Source organism: Chaetodon trifascialis, chromosome 17 (assembly GCF_039877785.1).
Source record: "Chaetodon trifascialis isolate fChaTrf1 chromosome 17, fChaTrf1.hap1, whole genome shotgun sequence".
Lineage (NCBI taxonomy): Eukaryota > Metazoa > Chordata > Actinopteri > Chaetodontiformes > Chaetodontidae > Chaetodon > Chaetodon trifascialis.
In genome coordinates this window covers 2772667-2790368 of record NC_092072.1, presented here as the reverse complement: position 1 = coordinate 2790368, position 17702 = coordinate 2772667, and the positions used below count along the sequence as shown (strand labels likewise).

Sequence of the window (17702 nt, the reverse complement as noted above, 5' to 3'; positions counted from 1 at the left end):
TGAGACGACTTACTTTGATTACTTAGCGAAGCATCTCCACAGGCGCGTTGGGAAACGTAGTGTATGTGTTCTGTGGCCCGGCCTCTGTGAAGCAGCGCCTCCTCTGTGCTCTGTGCTTTGTGCTTCAGGCTGCAGCGCTCTGTGCTTTGTGAGTGTAGCACCTCAGTGTCTGTGAAAAAAGTGCTTTTTGTTGTGTCTGGTGCACTTTGAATAAATCTGTCGGTGTCATTTAATAGTGTGTAGCATTGTTTCTTTTGAGCCTTTGGATAGCCAGAACCCCCAGCACCCCCCCCATCCTCATCCCATTCTTTCCATTCCTATTTCCATCCCCCAATTAGGCTCTGCGGGGAGTGTTTGATTTTCAAATGAGATTGGCTCTCTTTGTCTACGGGGAAAAACTGTTTCTATTTATACCTCAGCCTGTAACTTGCCCCCTGGACCGGGGGAGCAATTTCCGAAGCTCCGTCTCTGTTTATTCATGCCTGTTTGATTTTAATTTAATTTTTTATCGATCAGCCTCTCTGCGAGCACTTGACTCAGTGTATATGTGCCGAGTTTGAATCCCGTATTTGCATCTTAATTGGGCAGAGACTTGCCGGTGGACCCTTCTCGGCGTTCTGTTTACACCCAAGGATTACTTGCCTCTGCCTCTCTCAGTCTCTGTAACACGTTTTTAATTACGCCAAGTCTAATGAATCTCATTTATTCTGTTTACCAGGAGATGAGTAATGGCTTTAATTATTAATATGGGTCTGTCAGGGTTTCAGCCGTCATCCTCGTCCTCTTCTGCTCAGTTGAACAAACTCAAAGGAGCACACAGGCAGCCTGTCCAATGTGTTGTTCCAGTTAGTTCACGTCACCTGACCTCTGACCTCACCCGTTCACACCTGACTCATAGTGCGTTCAGTCATATAATTACCCCAGTTTATTCAGATCCCTGAGAGGCTGATATGTTGAACCGGGAAAGACAAAAAGAAAAAGACATCTTTGCCTGAACGCCAAGTGGACAGCAGATCTTGTAATTATTCATTTTGCTTCCGAGGCCAAACTTTGTGCAGTCGCCTCACGTTCGGGAGGCGAAGCGCCGCTCGCTGCTGACGACTTCTCCTCTGTGTGACATCTGTCCGACTGCTGCTCCGAAGCATCCTCCGCTCATTCATATCAGTCACATCATTATCATCTAAAACGGCAGATAATGATGTGATTGATATGAATAGATGGTGAGCGGTGCCTGACTCATTTTGATGATTAGCATGCGATAATAATAACTGAAAAGCCACAAATTTGAAAGGTTTCCATGAGGGTGCTGTCGATGTGGCAGGCAGACATTTAAAGGCGCGCTCCGCAGATAAATATTAAAACCGCTATTGTGTTCCTCGGCGAGGCTTTGAACCCCGAATGCTCCAGCAGGAGAGCTCATTGGCCGGCGTTTAAGTGTGAAAATGGAGCAGGTTGTTGCTAAAAAAGAAAAACTGTGAGATGAAAACGTCAGCACGGACCCTGAAATTTGAAAGTGCAAATTAAAATATTTTTATATTTTTAATGCAAAGTAGCTGCAATCATGTCCTCATACCCACTCTGAATACATCCATACCATAATATTTACTCCTCCATCACCATTATTTATTATAGTTTCATGTATTAAAACAGTTTTTCTACATCACACATTATCTCATCCTCATTCTACCCCCCAATCCCCCCCCCGAGCCTCAGTTGGAGGTGTCATCAGCTGCAGAGGCCAGAAGTAGTTTTGACAGTGTTTGTGTGTGTGTGTGTGTGTGTGTGTGTGTGTGTGTGTGTGTGTGTGTGTGTGTGTGTGTGTGCATGTCCTGGTCTGCCCCTCCTGCCCCCCCCATACCTGTCGCAGGTGTGACTCGCTCCATGAAGGACAAAGTGACCAAGCCCACCGCCATGGCGCAGGGTCGTGTTGCCCACATGATCGAATGGCAGAGCTGGGGCAAACCATCTGCGGGGCCGATGGGGGGCGCGGGGCATACCAACCTGCAGAGGGAAAAGGAGAGGAGGATGGAGAACGACGCTTACAGCGACCTCAGCGATGGCGAGAAGGAGGCTCGCTTTGCTGCAGGTGAGGCTAGGTGACGCTGAGTCTTTGAGTCTTTGGCCTTAATCCTGAGAGTGTCCCAAAATGGACCAACCCGGACAGAGTTATCACCCTGGTTTTTCTTGAATATTCATTTTGGTGAAACATTTTTCTTCACTGAAGTTTGGAAACTTTAATCGGTTCTAGACCATCTGGCACATCTGGCAAATCATTTTTGATTAGGTACACATTTGTCTTTTTTCCGCAGCCCCGTCCAAACATCCCGCTTCTCCTTGTTCATGACTACCAGTGTGTCACCTCCTGTTTGTTTATTAGTAATCAATATCTGCATGTGTCAGCAAAGCCGGGACGGGGATTCAGTGAGTTCAAAGATCTTCCTTTTATCATTGCACATCTGCACATCAGCTGGCAGTGACTCCGCTCTTCATCCCCTCTTCAGGCATCATGCAGCAGTTCGCGATCTCCGAGGCGACTCTGTTCGGCTGGAACTCGATGGACGGGGAGAGCATGGGGGCCGGCTCCAACCAGGGCAGCGTGGCTCATCTCAGCGAGGTCAACCAGGAGAGCATCACCAGCAGAGGTACTGCAGCTTCGTCTGCAAATGCCTCGGGCGTGGTTCAGCTCTCAGTGCTTCTAGTGTGGGTTTACTGGAACCAGTCAGAGGTTTCAGAAAGTATGGGAGCTGTATTCAGTTGACACACTGAAGCTCATCTGCTTGAACACTCACAGCATAACTACACGCACTGCATTCCCACTGCAGGTTAGAAAGTGTCGACGCTTCTCGCACTCAGTCCCGTCTTTGGACCCTACACTAAACTCTTCTGTTCTCTAATGTGCGTAGATGCACAGTTTGGGAAAATTAAAGCCCTGTTGGAAACTAAAAACAGCCGCGTCAGTCATTCTGCCAACCAGCTGTAAAGGACTTTTGGAGGGCAGGCACACAGCTGCACATTTCTGCCTTTCACTGCTACCGGGCACTTACTCAAAAACGTCCAAATGACAAATCCAGATGACAGCCCGTCATTTCTGAGATATCAGAACACATTGTGATGGAGTGTCACGAGCGCTCGGGTAAGAGAATTTAGCCCAAATCTAAAAGACGAGTTGTGTTCAAATAGAGAGATGAACTGCATGAAAAGTGAAGTCAAAGAGGATTTCACTTTACACTTGGCTGAATGCACAAAACAGTTTGGGGAAACAAACTCATATCCTGATTTGTGGTTCGAGCCTCAGGTGGTAAGATGTCTGTTTAGCTTAGCTGCACATAGGATGATAAAAAGAGAGCAATTTGCTCAGGCAAGATTAGGAAAACCCCATCCGACCTCACAGGAACAGCATAATCTAAACAAAACAAGCACTGCTGTGGCCGTTTCTGCTTTTTCTGCTTGTTCAAAACTAAGAAAACTCTGGTCTGAAAGGTCGTGTGTGCGCCTCCACACGCTGTAAACGCTTTCTTTCTCAGTTCTCGCTGGTGTTTAGCACAGCGCTGTCCAAACCCTGAGGGACCCTGTAGGTTAGCACAAGGACTTAGCCCTGCTCTCATTAACAACACCATATGGGCTCTGCTCTGTGCTTTATCTAGCATGCAGCACCGACACACACGCACAGCGCACACACACGCACGCTCACACACCCACAGCAGCGATTAAAAAGCGACTTAATATCAGCGTTCGGTCTGAGGGGATGTTTCTCCTCCACACTCTGAGCGTTCAGCCGCCCTCCATGAATTACTCTCTATAATAACAACGCGGCTCCAGGTAGGCTCATCAAACTGCTGTTAAAGGTGGATCAGTCTGTCGTTATTGGATGAGAGGAAGTTTATCCCAGCGTATGGCTTCATGAGAGCATCTCGTCTTTAACTTGCTTGCATCGCTGCTAAACTATCTAAAATCCGGCGCCTGCTGTGTTTGCCCCCACAGACCAGGTGCTCCACCACTCCTCTGCCGATGTCTGGCCTCACACCTACGTCTCACAGGGCCTGTACTGCCTGTCGTCCTCAGACGCCTGGGACCCAATCACCAGCCAGCCCTCGGGCGTGGCCTCGCCCGCTGCAGGCTCCTACATCATGGCTGCTGGCGAGGATTCAGTCTTCTCTCTTGCACTGTGTCTGAACATTTGACTGCGACTCTGAGCGTTGGGCGCTGTGGTAAAGTGTTTTGTGGTCGTTCCAGGTGGCAGCAGCGGAGCAGGGGGTACGCCTGGTGAGGGGTATGATGGGACAGTAGGGGGTTACCTCCAGCAGCACCAGACTCATCTCACCCTGCAGCAGCACAGCCAACTCCAACAGCTTCAGCAGCTTCACCACTACCAGCAGCAGCAGCTTCTGCAGTACCAACAGGTCAGAAGAGCTGAAACGGGTCCTTTACGCAGCGTGTTACTAATGACGTGGCACCTACCAGCAACAGCAGCTGGGGATCTAAATTTGACCAAGAGAGGCAGCAGCATCTCAGACTGTGTCGTAAGAGCAAAGCGTTTGTGGTTTTTAGTGAAATGCTTTGAATCGCTTGAGCCAGAAACTTGATCCTCCGACTTGTCATGTAGCTCCATCATCAGGTCAACGTTCAACTTCAAACACCTGGAGCTAGTTATCCCATGTCAGCATGCTAACGTGCTAAAAGCAGGTGGTGCAGCCTCACAGAGCTGCTTGTGTTCGGCTTTCATTGGTGTTTTCAGCCTCCAGCTCTCAGGCTGCTGGGAGGTTTTCTGCGAATGAACTGAGTCATGATGAACTGTGACACCCAAATACCTTTTCAGCTCCACTGGCTGTTCTTGCATTGGTACATCTCAGAGCTCATTAAATAACTGAGAGTTATGAAATAATAACTGGAAAAGGTCAGGGAGCGTCGCAGAAAAGGTGTACTGAACCGAGACCGCCGTGGAAATTAACTTGTTAGCTTTACTGTGTGTATTACAGTATATGGCTTCCCGTGTGAATGAGGCTATTGAATATTACATTTCATTTATGATAAAGCTTTTCAATCAGTCAGTCAATTTTCTGAGCATCAGTCAACGAATAAGACATTTCCCACTGTTCCCTGCAGCACCACACTCATGACTCAAAGGGGTATTAAAAGTTGATGCAGATAATTATTAGAGACGAGAAGAAAATGGAAAAAAACCCCAAAAAACAAATAAAAGAACTGGCAAAAGTCTTCTCCTCCTACACAAGTCTCTGGCAGACACTGCTGAATGCTGGAGAAGAAGAACAGAAACAGCTTTGTCTTTTGTTTCTGGCGAGTGTTTTAAATCTGTGGAGGGTGGAAAAAGTTTTATCTGCAAGAAAAAAAAAGTTAAACATCAAGAAATTACTCACCAAGTTACTTCTGAGTCGAACCAAGCCTTTGGAAATCTGTGAGGCAGATTTTGTGGTGAATCATTAATGGTCTCTTTCCTTTCCCACCTCTGACTGCAGTCTATGGACCACAGGCCACACAGTGCCTCCCACTCCCTCCAGGCCACTCCCAACAGCACCATCCACAGCCTCGGCCCCCCCACCCACCCTCGGCTAGCTGACCTGTGGGGAGCGGCGCAGGTCGAGGCGCACCACGTAGGCACTGCCTGCTGAATCCAAATGGTCAGATTACAGAGTTTGCGGACTGGATGACAGTTTAATCCGGGGGAGGGGTGCGTTTAAAGTTTTAGAGCGTCCTCTGAGGGCCACACTCGGGGGTGGGGCACCTGAGAAGCTTATCATGTCCCGCAGCTGTCACGCCCCCCACTGGCAACGCCCCTGTCCATACTAAATTATAGAGCACACACATCACACTCACCTCTGAGATGGCTGGAACTGCTTCTCTTTGGCGTCTGATCGTGATGATGGTGACGATGATGACGATGATGGTGATGGTGATGATGATGGTGATGATGATGGTATTGGCAGCTGGTTTTCCAGGTTAAGGCAGACAGTCTCGAGTGGAGCTGAGTCTTTGTGAGAGTCCGTTTTGAAGCTGCTCGCAGTAGCAGGTTGTTGCTTTGCAGCTCAGTGTTTCATGCTGTTGGCTTCATCTCTATGAATCATTCCAGACAAACTGACACTTTGAACAGTTTTACTTCACAGACTTTCCCTCTGAATGAGGTTTCAGCTTCTTAGTTATTCGCTCGCTCAGCACAAAACCTGCCTCCAGAACACAGTCTGTCAGGATGTGGGCTGTGGAAGCAGCTCGCTGGGCCTCCGAAATCTGCTGTTAACCTCATCCAAGCGCATTTATCCTCACAGCTCATCAAGTCCTGCATGTTTCGAGTTTAATGACTCTCGACTTGCCAAACTCTGCATCTACTGACAGTCACCGTGACGCACTGATGTGAAATGTTAGTCAACTATCTTAAGTTAGTCTCTGTATTCCTGAAAAACTGGTTGCTCTTTTGTATTTCTGAGCTTCCTCACAGGCCACACTGAGTCCAGAGGTTCTCCACCCCAGCTTTAATATATTCTGACAGAGCAGCTGAGAGTTTGCCAGGGCACGGGGTTGCGTGACTGCACAGTCACAGGCAGACTGGACAGTAATGTCCTTTCAGTCATCATGAGACGGAGTGAGTGACAGAACAGTCATCGTAACAGTTGCAGCGTGTGTTATTATGCATGTAATACTGTCTCGATGTCATTTCTCAGGCGTCTTCTAACAGAAACAGCTTTGTTGGTCATTTCCCTTCATGTCTGACATTCAGTTTGGCTAATTTGTTTCTGTCTTCTGGATATTTAGCACACATCTGTAGTGCAGTGAATGATGGGAGAAACTGCCAGGGGAGTCGGAAAGGTAGGAGACAGGCTGGAAATCTGCATGGAGCACTGCCAGAAGTCTGCATGACAGCCTGAGAGCGGACCTGATGACGTTTGACAATGCACAGCTCGAAATCTGCTCGGTCTTACTCTTCAGAGTAGCATGCTGTAAAGTCCGCAAGTTCACGACTCGAAGCATTTGGATTCAGCATCTGTGTGTGTTGTCCCTTCCTAAGTATCTGTCCTTTCTCTCTGATGTCCCGCACAGGCAAACCACACTGTGGCGGCGACAGAGGAGCTCATCCTCTGCTTATCCATCTTCCTTCCTGTCTTCTGTGTCTGTTTCTTTCTTTCTGTGACTGTGACCGTAAACTGAGCTGACGTCAGTCTGTGATTTAACATATGTTAGTAATCTAACCAATCACCTTCCAGTTTGAAGGAAGACGCAACAAAAAAAGACAAGCGATTAAATCAGGAAACTTAACCGGCTGCAGGTGGAGATCGCCGGGCAGCTGAGCGGACAGATGGCTGATATTGTCGGAGGGGTGGTGGAGACAGTCGGAGAGGAGCCAGAGCCCGAGTCCGAAGACATCCCTGAGCAGCACGACGAGGAAGAGGAGGAGCTGACAAAGGTGAGCTACCTCCTTCACCTCGAAGGTTTGATCATGAACTGTTTCTACATTTTAATATCCGTATCTTACTGAGCCGTGCTTCTCAAGGCGTCATTGTTTTATTACTCTTTGATGTACATACATATAGTTGATTTTATTCTTTGTCTATTTTCCCTTTTTCTACATCTCCATTTTTATTCTTGCTGTCTGCAAAAACTAACATTTCTTATCTTAAATGACCAAAAACCAGGTCATCTTTTAACTTTTGGAATATTGTATTGTTTTTTTGTTTGTTTGTTTGTTTAATATGTCGTATTTGTTGCATTTTAATATGTTCTGACTGGCTGCTACCTTGGCCAGGTCTCTCTTGTACAAGAGATTTTGACTTCCTGGTTACATAAAGGTAATAATAATAATAATAATAATGATAATAATAATAATAATAATAATAATAATAATGATAACTGGACCAAGCACAGCCCTCAGTTAAAATGAAGGCGCTCAATTAAAAAGGATGAGACAGTTAGATTATTTAAATGAGGACATGAAAAGACTTGTCTCCCTCACCTGTGACACAGCACACCTGCAGCATCCCAAGCTGTCCTTTCGCTTCCTGTCCTCACAGGTAGAAGAGGTCACATTAACCTTGGAGCCGGAGCCGTGCTCTTTGACCCCGTCCCCGCTGAGGGAGGACGTCCCCTCTACCAGAGGCTCGAGCCCAGGACTGCCAGCGCAGACGTGCGAGTCTGTGGCGGAGAGGATACCGTTCGACGTCACGCCCTGCGTGGTCCAGCTGCTGGAGAAGGACGAGGAGGCGGACGAAGGCTCCGTCGTTGTTGTTGCGACCAACTGAATCACAGGGCCAGAGAGGACTGACGAAAACAGGAAATAAATACTTCAATAATCAATCAAGCTATTCTATCCCAACCCCTTCCCCACTATTAACCCACTTTAAGTCAGAGGAAGACTTTTCAGACGAAACGTGGGATGTAATGTACACAAACTAAATGCCAAGAAATCCCCAGAATTCACTGCTGAACGGTGGAAGTTTCCAGGTGACGTTGAACAAAAAGGCGGACGAGAGACTTCAGCTCAGTGACTGCTGAAACAAGCCGTGTGGGATACGCTGGATTCACAAACGTGTTGGGCCAACTGGACCAAAGAAGCAGGACTAAACGCCGAGCAGCAGAGGAGGGTGTAATTCTACAAACAAAACGACAAAAAAGGACGGAAGAAGAGGAAAAAAGGGCCTCGCGACAATTCAGTGCAATACAACAAACACACAAGGGTCAAACAATGTGGAGCGATCGGTTTAAGTCGCTGTTAGCAGCAGAAGCAGGCGTGTCACACCCGAAAGCTGTCGAGCTAATTGGTGTATTTGGCTTTGATTGACAGCTCGTCAGGCGGGATGTTCTGATGAGGTAAACCCAGTCCAGTCTAACACTCAGAGCGACCTGCGGCACACACCTGGAGCCATCTGCAAACACTTGATCCGGACACAACCAAAAGAAAGTGCATGCTTTTTAACAGTGACCTAGCCCTAACAGTATAACACAGTATACAAAGTAATAATATATCAAATTGCTTTTTGTAATAAAAGACAAAAATCCAATAAACTGATATGTATTTGTATGAATGTACGATCGTATGTATGTATAGTATGTATGTATGTTTGTATGAATGTAGCTTTGTTTGTGTGTAAAATATATATATTCTGGGAAACAGATACTTCCTGGTGCTGTTCTGTTCTGCACACACACTCAGATCATGTGCTCTGAGCCTCAAACACACCGAATCAAACCTTGATGCTAGACTTAACTAACCTGATACTTCAGCTTCAGGACCAGACAAAGACTCCTGAGACTCAAGGTCATTAAACGTGCATGAGGTCAGAGGATGGCATGGAAAGGTCTGCTTTTATAACTCGCACCTATTTGTAAGGCTAGTGGAGGCGGATAAGTGAGGGTGATGGCTGGACTACTGAGCGAGCCGGCATCGAGGAGACGATGCCTATCGAGGCGGCGGAGCCAGATGGACGCAAAGAAGCCGCAGAGGATCTGCTCTAAAGGAAGCTTAAAGGTGCGTCAGGTCAGGGTTAGGGAAGATGTCGCCTGTCAGAGGGCTGAGCAGATTTATGAAGGCACAGCCTGATGCCCACTGCTGGGCCTAAAGGAGGTCAAAACATCATTTAACATGAATGCTGGGACTCCACTGCAAGCTTCACCCACCGTTTGGCACATTCCCCCGCATGCCGACAAGTTTCACTCACTGAAACAGGACAACACTGTCTGATATTCAGCAGAGACACAACACACACAGAAGACATGCATCGAATGGCCGTGACCTAATGTCCTGCTGTGTCCAGGTTCAGGTATTTCCTTCAGTGAGAGGTGAACTGGGTGGACTTCACTGTCTGCAGGCGGAGACGTGTCCTCGTACGTACGTCCAGGCGCTGCTATCCGCCTGAGTTCTACTTTGTGTGTTCGGCTGCTGTGTGTTTTTGTCAACGCTGTTGCAAAAGCAGCAGATTACTTTACAATGAGTGAATAAATGTTGCGTGAGAGAAGAAGTCCCTGAAAGCAACATGCTTTAGAGACTTCACATGGACGCATGAGGGGGAGTTGTGTGTAGTTCAGAGTTCAAAGACAGTGAGACAGATGATGCATGTGTGCCAGAGGACGTCAGACAAAAGAGGTGAATTTCATGGCTTTGTGTGCCTTCACAAACACAAAAACCACTCGTTCAACATAATCTCTATCTACAGCTGCCAGAGAGGACGAGTCACCCTCACACTCCACTGATCGAGACCCACGATGCCCCTGAACATCGCGATAAACATCTGTCCTCTGTCCGTCCTCTCGCTGCTCAGAGACGTCGTCCTCTAAACCGTTCAGTCTCCAAGCGCACGAGGCTCAGATCACATCTGAGAGTTTCAAACAGAATACATCTGACTGTAGGAAGCGAGGGATGCCACGAAATGAAGGTTAGCTGTGGGATTTTTGTCTGACTGAATTAACTGAGATGTCAGTCATCCCGTATAATTACACCGGTGGTCACTTTGTGTCCATGCAAACCAGGAAACAGCAAAGTTTCCTCCGAAAGGACATCGTTTCAACTCCCTGACTGCACAGAGGTCTGCAGAGGCATCAGGGGGAAGCGACCACTTCAGAAGACACCACAGGCGGAAACAAAAATCCCGTCAAAATAAAGGTATGTTTAATATGACGGCCAATCAAATGTGCTAAACTGTAGACGTTGTTTTGGATATTTCCGTTCAGAGCAGCCAAAATCTGATGACATTTTGTGCTCCCACGTTGAAAAAAATGCAGATTTTGAATGGTTTCGTGTAATTTCTGAGACAAAAAACAGTATTTCTCCCCTACCTTGACTAAGCTCAGTTAGTGGTCCAGGGGACTGAGTAAAAGACCTTTTCTTTCTCTTTTGACATGCGCTGCCTGTCCACTGTCCTGCTCTGTCTGACCTGGACAAATAAAGGTCAAATCCAAACATTAGGGCAAACAATTAAAGCACTTAATAAAACTTTATTTCTCTACATCTTTCACAGTTTTATAAATCTGAGTTAACATTTGACTCTACTAAAAGATAAATAAATAAAAACTCTACCCACAGCCACAGACAGACAAAAGAAATGAGCACTTACAGAGCTTCCTTAAGAACTGGACACACTGGTTTTACTGCACTCAGACACAAAGAAAAGCTCGCTGTTAAATATGCAGCTTTAGAGACTTTCAAGGCAGCACCTGAGAAACTGAAACCAGGAGATAAGAGGAGAGAGAGAGGCGATGGAGCGATAAGAAGTTCAACACGTGAGTGCAAACATCGAGGCTGAGCAGCTCTTCATATGAAATAAGGGTTTTTCTGCAGCCGCAGCTGAGTTTAAGGCGGCGGGCATTTCTGCTCGTTAGCAGATCAAATTTTGTCGAAGCTAATCAGAGGTCCAATAAGAGGCGAGAGGGTAGATGATAGTTGACATAATGAATCAAAACAGTGTGTAAAGTGAAAGGATAAATAAGAGCCAGCTCTGAATCTGAACGCAGCGTTCAACCTCTTTCAGTCTGTTTTCCAGATGTTCACGAGCTGCTCTGTGTTTGCTGAGAAACAGGAAGTCAAGTCCGTGGTTGCAGCTGCACGTCCTGTGATAATCATGATGCTAAAGAGGTCATTTATTAAGATGATTAATGCATTGATTGGAAAATACCTGTCTGTCATCTTCGTTTAACACACAGACGTCACATGACAAGCTGTCACTCACTGCCACGAGCGCCGGCCATCGCTTTGCTTTTTGTCACATTTCAGAATGAAAACTTCTGCCTTTCATCGTCTTCATCACAATCCTAACTCATTAAGAGACGTCACGTGTTTTTTTCCCTCCTCGTGGAAAGAAACCACCTCCAGGACTCGAGCTCGGCTGTCGTCAGCCCCCTTCAGCTGCACCATCTATCAACTTAAGCGTGATGAGATGAGCTCCGAGGCTGCGTCCACAAGGTCAGCACACAGTTTGGAGGTCGTTTTGGGGCTTTAGCCAATCTTCCACAGTGGACTGAGCAGCTCCATTAGTCCACTGCTGTCCAGATGGTCTGCTGCCAGTTAAAAAAATCAATAGCTCCTGCTCTCATCCCATAAAAACCTTGTTTTCTTAAAGACACACAAACGATCAGGTAGCACGACTGCGCGGGGGTTCACGATGGTTTGGATTACTCTAAAACACAAACACATAGACGTGTCTGATTAATGCAAACCAACAGTGGGACAAAGCTAATGACAGCAGTACATTATACATTCCTTCAGTAATGATTCTAAGTGATTTAAACGATTTAAGGTGCCTTAAGGAGACGCTAACAATGAAATACTTAATTTTCAGGGTTTCAGTGGTGAGTTTTGGGCACTTTAACTGCTTTAAGGCTGGTTTGGAGAGAAGAATCCTGCAGGAAACATCACTTATTTGCTTTGGCATGAATATCAAAAACAGCTGATATTGGTGGAAAGCTTCGTGTCTGGGGTTAAACCAATCAGGCTTGAGTCTGCACGTGTGAAAGTCAATGAGGAGGAAGTGCGGCAGGACGAGGATGAAGAAACAAACAGATAGAGGGCTTATTAAGGGAAGACAGAGAGGGCGAGCGAGGCAGAGGAAAAGGAAACAGCAGCATGAACGCGTGAGGGCAGGAGAAACTGCCGAGCTTCGAGCAAACACGCTGCGTACTCTGCGGAAAAAGAGGTAAATGGGTATCCAAAGACCAGAGCGACAGATTAAGAACAGAAGAAAAAAAAACTCACACCATTAAAAAAGTTTTCCGATATAAAAAACATAACCCTCGCTCTCATCCAATCTAAACCATTGGCTCATCGTCGCTGTCTTCGTCCCCCTCAAACAGTCCCTGTCGGGGTCCCAGGCTGGACAAAGGGATGGAGGAGGAAGAGGGGACAGGGGGAGGAGTGGAGGAGGGAGGGAGGGTGAGGTTGCTGTTGTAGCTGCAGCTCCTGCTGGTTGGGGTGCAGGCGCCGGCGCTGGTGCTGCTGTCGCCACCGCTGCCCGCGCTGCTGCTCCGGCTCTCCTCCGCCTCCCTCTTCACGCCCTCTATCCACACCTCCGTCTCGTTCTCTTGGCCATGATGGTGGTGGTGCTGGGAGGGTGAAGGAGGCTGGGGAGCGGATGGAGTCGAGGGAGAGGAGGCGGGGGTCAGAGTTGAGGAAGTGGCGGGAGAAGAGGAAGGCGCAGGTTTAGAGACAGAGTTGTGGTTGCTGATGTCACGGAAGCTGGCGAGGGGAGGGCGAAGCCGGACACCAGAGCGGGTGGAGCCCTCGATGGCTTTCTGGAGCTGGAGGAGGAGAAACAGGAAGAGAAAAAAGAGGAAAGGATAGAAAGATGAGGAAAAAGAAATGCAGAGAGAGGATGGAGGTTAGCAAAAAGGAGAGATGGGTGAGTGATGGGATGAAGGGATGCGTGAAGAAATCAGGAAGAAAATGAGGTTTCAGGACAGAAAAGGAGGAGACGGAGACAATAACAAGGAAAGACAGAAGGAATGAAGCAAATCAGGGACAGCCTGAAGCGGACAGAGAGGACATTGATTAACAAAACACTCATACATAATTCAAAAAGCTTTGTGAGAGTTTATGAAGTTAAAGAAGGGCTGAGATCAGTGTTTATCTAGAGCAAAAGGTGGAGTTTCTTACCTCTTTGAGCGCCACGACCCCCACCAGTTTGCCGATACTGGTCACATAAGCGTGACTGAGGCCCAGCAGGGAGAACAAGGTGTGGGTCTGTGGAGACAGAGCGAAAAGGTCAAGGGTCAGAGCTCCACCTGAATCCAGACGGTTTACAGGCTCTGTGCGTCCGTCCACACACAATGTCACAGCGACGGAGGTGACAGCCGATTGGCTGCCGGCTCCAGGTGAACCACAGAAGTCCTTCAGTGGGTTTCCGTGCACAAAGTACTCTGTTCGTACTCCAGTGAAGGTCACACTGGATGAGCTCTTTGTATGCATCAGCACACCTCCATCACAGACACGGATATCAGCATGAAAATGAAATGAAGAGAGAAACAAACTGCAAACAGTTTCCAGGCTTCAGCGTCCTGAAAATCCTGCATCACCGTCAGATCTGGCATAATGTGAACGTTTCATTTCTCATCATTATTATTGGACAAGTAATAATAATATAATATTAATAAGAAAGATTGAATACTAATAAAACGTATCCGCTGCCCATGGATGCAATCCAACATAAGCTGGCAGCAGATTTAGATGACAGCTCAACAAGATGCCTGAAAACTGATAATCAAAGAGACAAAATGCAAAGAACAGAAATCACATCAGATACTACAGAGACTTCAGCGGAAGAACAAACTTTTCTGCAGCACTTTGGACTCTTAATAAATTCTTTTTGAACATGATGTCAGACGACGGACAGCAGGTCACAGAGGGAGCTGGCTGTTAGTTTGTGTACGTTAACGACTGAAGACTCATCGTGACATGACGATCTGCTGCCTTTACATCCTCAGACGAACTCCCTGACTGTCAGCACACACAGTGAAATAAAATACAAACTGCTTCACGGAGATCTCCTCCTTAAGGAACTGCTGTCGAGAGGCCGTTGAGCAAGGCAGCCAGCATCCTGCCTCTCAGCCACTAAACGAGCTGTGAAGCATTAACTGTGGCTGCTTCTGTTGTTTCTAATGGCTTTAAAACGCCGCCTCACAGCGTCTGTTAACAAATGAAAACTTCCCTCATCTCGAAGCGACAGGCACGACTCCCACGCATAAACATTTGTGTGTTTACGTAACGACGCCTCTGCCCACCGACGGGTGCAAATAAGATTCTGCTCTCAGTCAAACAATGAAAAGCTGTCGAGTCTTCCTCCACTTAGCCAGACGACGCCGTGTGAATAAATCCCAGTCTTCTCTCTGAGTGTTTTTCATGTGCAATTACCCCTCTGTCAAGGTTATCCACATCCTGCGCTGAATGAGACTTTACAGAGGTAAACAACTTAAGGAGCTGAACGAGGGAACATCAACAAAAGACCTGACAACCGCTCGAGGTGCTGAACTCCATTTCTATGCCTCTTTGCCTGCATAACACCTGTGACAAAAAACATAAACTGTCCTCCACGGTCAATTTACACTCCGCAATAAAATCAACCGCAGGCTGTCCATCCGAGTAATTTCATGCAGATTATGAGGTAATGAAGAGGAAATTTGAATGAAAATGGAATAAATTGACAATATTTCCTCAGTTTCTTTGTGTGTTTTTCTTTTTTTAATGTCACAATAACCAGTGATGGAGATGAGCTCGGTGGGTGAATGAGAGCCGGCTGAGGCTCGTACAGAGGTGCTGCTGCTGCGCGTAAAAGCAGAGCAGGTCGATTCTGTGAGCGCTTCAACTTGAGTTTTATTCATATCACGCATAAAGAAAAGGAATGCAGCCGCTGAGGGTGAAGCACATCCTGACAGACGGCTGCTGACCGGAGAGACGCCTCGTGTCCACAACAGGTGACAACAAGGATTCAAGTGTGATGTTTGCAGTGAGAGAGATGGTGAGAAACTCGAACATTAGAAGACAAATCAGCGCTAATTTCAGTGGCAAATTCATTAAAGTGATGCTGCTGCATGAGCCCGGACAAACAGATCTACCTTTTTTAATAATCTCTATGTACATACAAGATGTAATTCCTGGATTGTGGTGTTTGTTTACTCCTCCTTGAACTGCCACCTTATCGTGGTGGAGGAGTTTGAGTACCCGAATGATCCTAGAGGCTATGTTGTCCGGGGCTTAATGCCCCTGGTAGGGTCTCCCAAGGCAAACAGGTTCTAGGTGACGGGTCAGACTAAGAGCAGTTCAAGAAGCCCCTATGAAAGGAATTAAAGCAAGGAAGCGTACGTCGCCCGGATTGGCGTCACCGGGGCCCCGCCCTGGAGCCAGGCCTGGGGTTGGGGCTCGCAGGCGAGCGCCTGGTGGCCGGGTCTTTGCCCACGGGACCCGGCCGGGCACAGCCCGAAGGAGCGACGTGGGCCCGCCTTCCCGTAGGCCCACCACCCGCAGGAAGGATCAGAAGGGGCCGGTGCTATGTGGAATGGGTAGCAGTCGTGGGCGGGGGCCCCGACGACCCAAACCCTGGACAACGACTCTGGCTATGGGGACATGGAATGTCACCTCACTGTGGGGGAAAGAGCCTGAGCTAGTGCGGGAGGTTGAGCGGTACCGGCTAGAGATAGTCGGGCTCACCTCCACGCACAGTCTGGGCTCGGGAACCCAACTCCTTGAGAGAGGCTGGACTCTCTTCTACTCTGGAGTTGCCCGCGGTGAGAGGCGGCGAGCTGGCGTGGGCTTGCTTATAGCCCCCCAGCTCAGCCGCCATGTGTTGGAGTTCTCCCCGCTGAGCGAGAGGGTCGCTTCCCTGCGCCTTCGGGTTGGGGATAGGTCTCTCACTATTGTTTCGGCCTACGGGCCGAACAGTAGCGTAGAGTACCCGGCCTTCTTGGAGTCCCTGGGAGGGGTACTGGAAAGTGCTCCAACCGGGGACTCCATTGTTCTGCTGGGAGACTTCAATGCTCACGTGGGCAGCGACAGTGACACCTGGAGGGGAGTGATTGGGAGGAACGGCCTCCCCGATCTGAACCCGAGTGGTGTTCTGTTATTGGATTTCTGTGCTAGTCACAGTTTGTCCATAACGAACACCATGTTCAAGCATAAGGGTGTCCATCAGTGCACGTGGCACCAGGACACCCTAGGCCGGAGGTCAATGATCGACTTTGTAGTCGTATCATCTGACCTTCGGCGGTATGTCTTGGACACTCGGGTAAAGAGAGGGGCTGAGCTGTCAACTGATCACCACCTGGTGGTGAGTTGGATTCGCTGGCAGGGGAAGAAGCGGGACAGACTTGGCAGACCCAAACGTACCGTGAGGGTCTGTTGGGAACGTCTGGCGGAACCCGCTGTCAGGGAAGTTTTCAACTCCCACCTCCGGGAGAGCTTCAACCAGATCCCGAGGGAGGTTGGAGACATTGAGTCCGAATGGACCATGTTCTCCACTTCCATTGTTGATGCAGCCGTCCATAGCTGTGGCCGTAAAGTCGGCGGTGCCTGTCGTGGCGGCAACCCCCGAACCCGGTGGTGGACACCGGAAGTAAGGGATGCCGTCAAGCTGAAGAAGGAGTCCTATCGGGCCTGGTTGGCTCATAGGACTCCTGAGGCAGCTGATGGGTACCGGCAGACCAAGCGTGCGGCAGCTCGGGCGGTTGTAGAAGCAAAAACTCGGGTCTGGGAGGAGTTCGGGGAGGCCATGGAGGAGGACTACCGGTTGGCCTCGAGGAAATTCTGGCAAACCGTTCGGCGCCTCAGGAGGGGGAAGCAGCTTTCTGTCAACACTGTTTACAGTGGAGGTGGGGAGCTGTTGACCTCGACTGGGGATATTGTCGGGCGGTGGAAGGAATACTTCGAGGATCTCCTCAATCCCTCTGTCATGTCTTCCGTAGAGGAAGCAGAGACTGGGGACTTGGAGGTCGATTCATTCATCACCGGGGCTGAAGTCACTGAGGCAGTTCGCAAGCTCCTCGGTGGCAAAGCGCCGGGGGTGGATGAGATCCGCCCTGAGTACCTCAAGTCTCTGGATGTTGTAGGACTGTCTTGGTTGACACGCCTCTGCAGCATCGCGTGGCAGACGGGGACAGTGCCCCTGGACTGGCAGACTGGGGTGGTGGTCCCTCTTTTTAAAAAGGGGGACCGGAGGGTGTGTTCCAACTATCGGGGGATCACACTCCTCAGCCTCCCTGGTAAAGTCTATTCCAGGGTACTGGAG

The 17702-nt window shown here is 48.5% G+C and overlaps 2 protein-coding genes across 5 annotated transcripts in view; one reads left to right on the top strand and one right to left on the bottom strand.

Annotated features, from left to right (window-relative positions):
- Positions 1 to 9116, top strand: part of LOC139345458 (uncharacterized) — a 41908-nt gene extending 32792 nt beyond the window's left edge. For all 4 annotated transcript variants that reach the window (XM_070984050.1, XM_070984049.1, XM_070984048.1 and 1 more), the window contains 7 exons: positions 1868 to 2086; positions 2502 to 2642; positions 3982 to 4137; positions 4234 to 4400; positions 5475 to 5609; positions 7274 to 7411; positions 8016 to 9116. In XM_070984050.1, the coding sequence (XP_070840151.1) occupies positions 1868 to 2086; positions 2502 to 2642; positions 3982 to 4137; positions 4234 to 4400; positions 5475 to 5609; positions 7274 to 7411; positions 8016 to 8243 (1184 nt within the window). In that variant the 3' untranslated portion in view covers positions 8244 to 9116. The remainder of the gene's footprint in view (positions 1 to 1867; positions 2087 to 2501; positions 2643 to 3981; positions 4138 to 4233; positions 4401 to 5474; positions 5610 to 7273; positions 7412 to 8015) is intronic.
- Positions 9117 to 12738: 3622 nt separating this feature from the next.
- The window catches only part of LOC139345819 (chloride channel protein 1-like), a 29392-nt gene continuing 24428 nt past the window's right edge, over positions 12739 to 17702 (bottom strand). The window contains exons 23-24 of the mRNA XM_070984665.1: positions 13583 to 13669; positions 12739 to 13227 (exon numbers count right to left, since the gene is read on the bottom strand). Coding sequence (XP_070840766.1) covers positions 12739 to 13227; positions 13583 to 13669 — 576 coding nt within the window. The remainder of the gene's footprint in view (positions 13228 to 13582; positions 13670 to 17702) is intronic.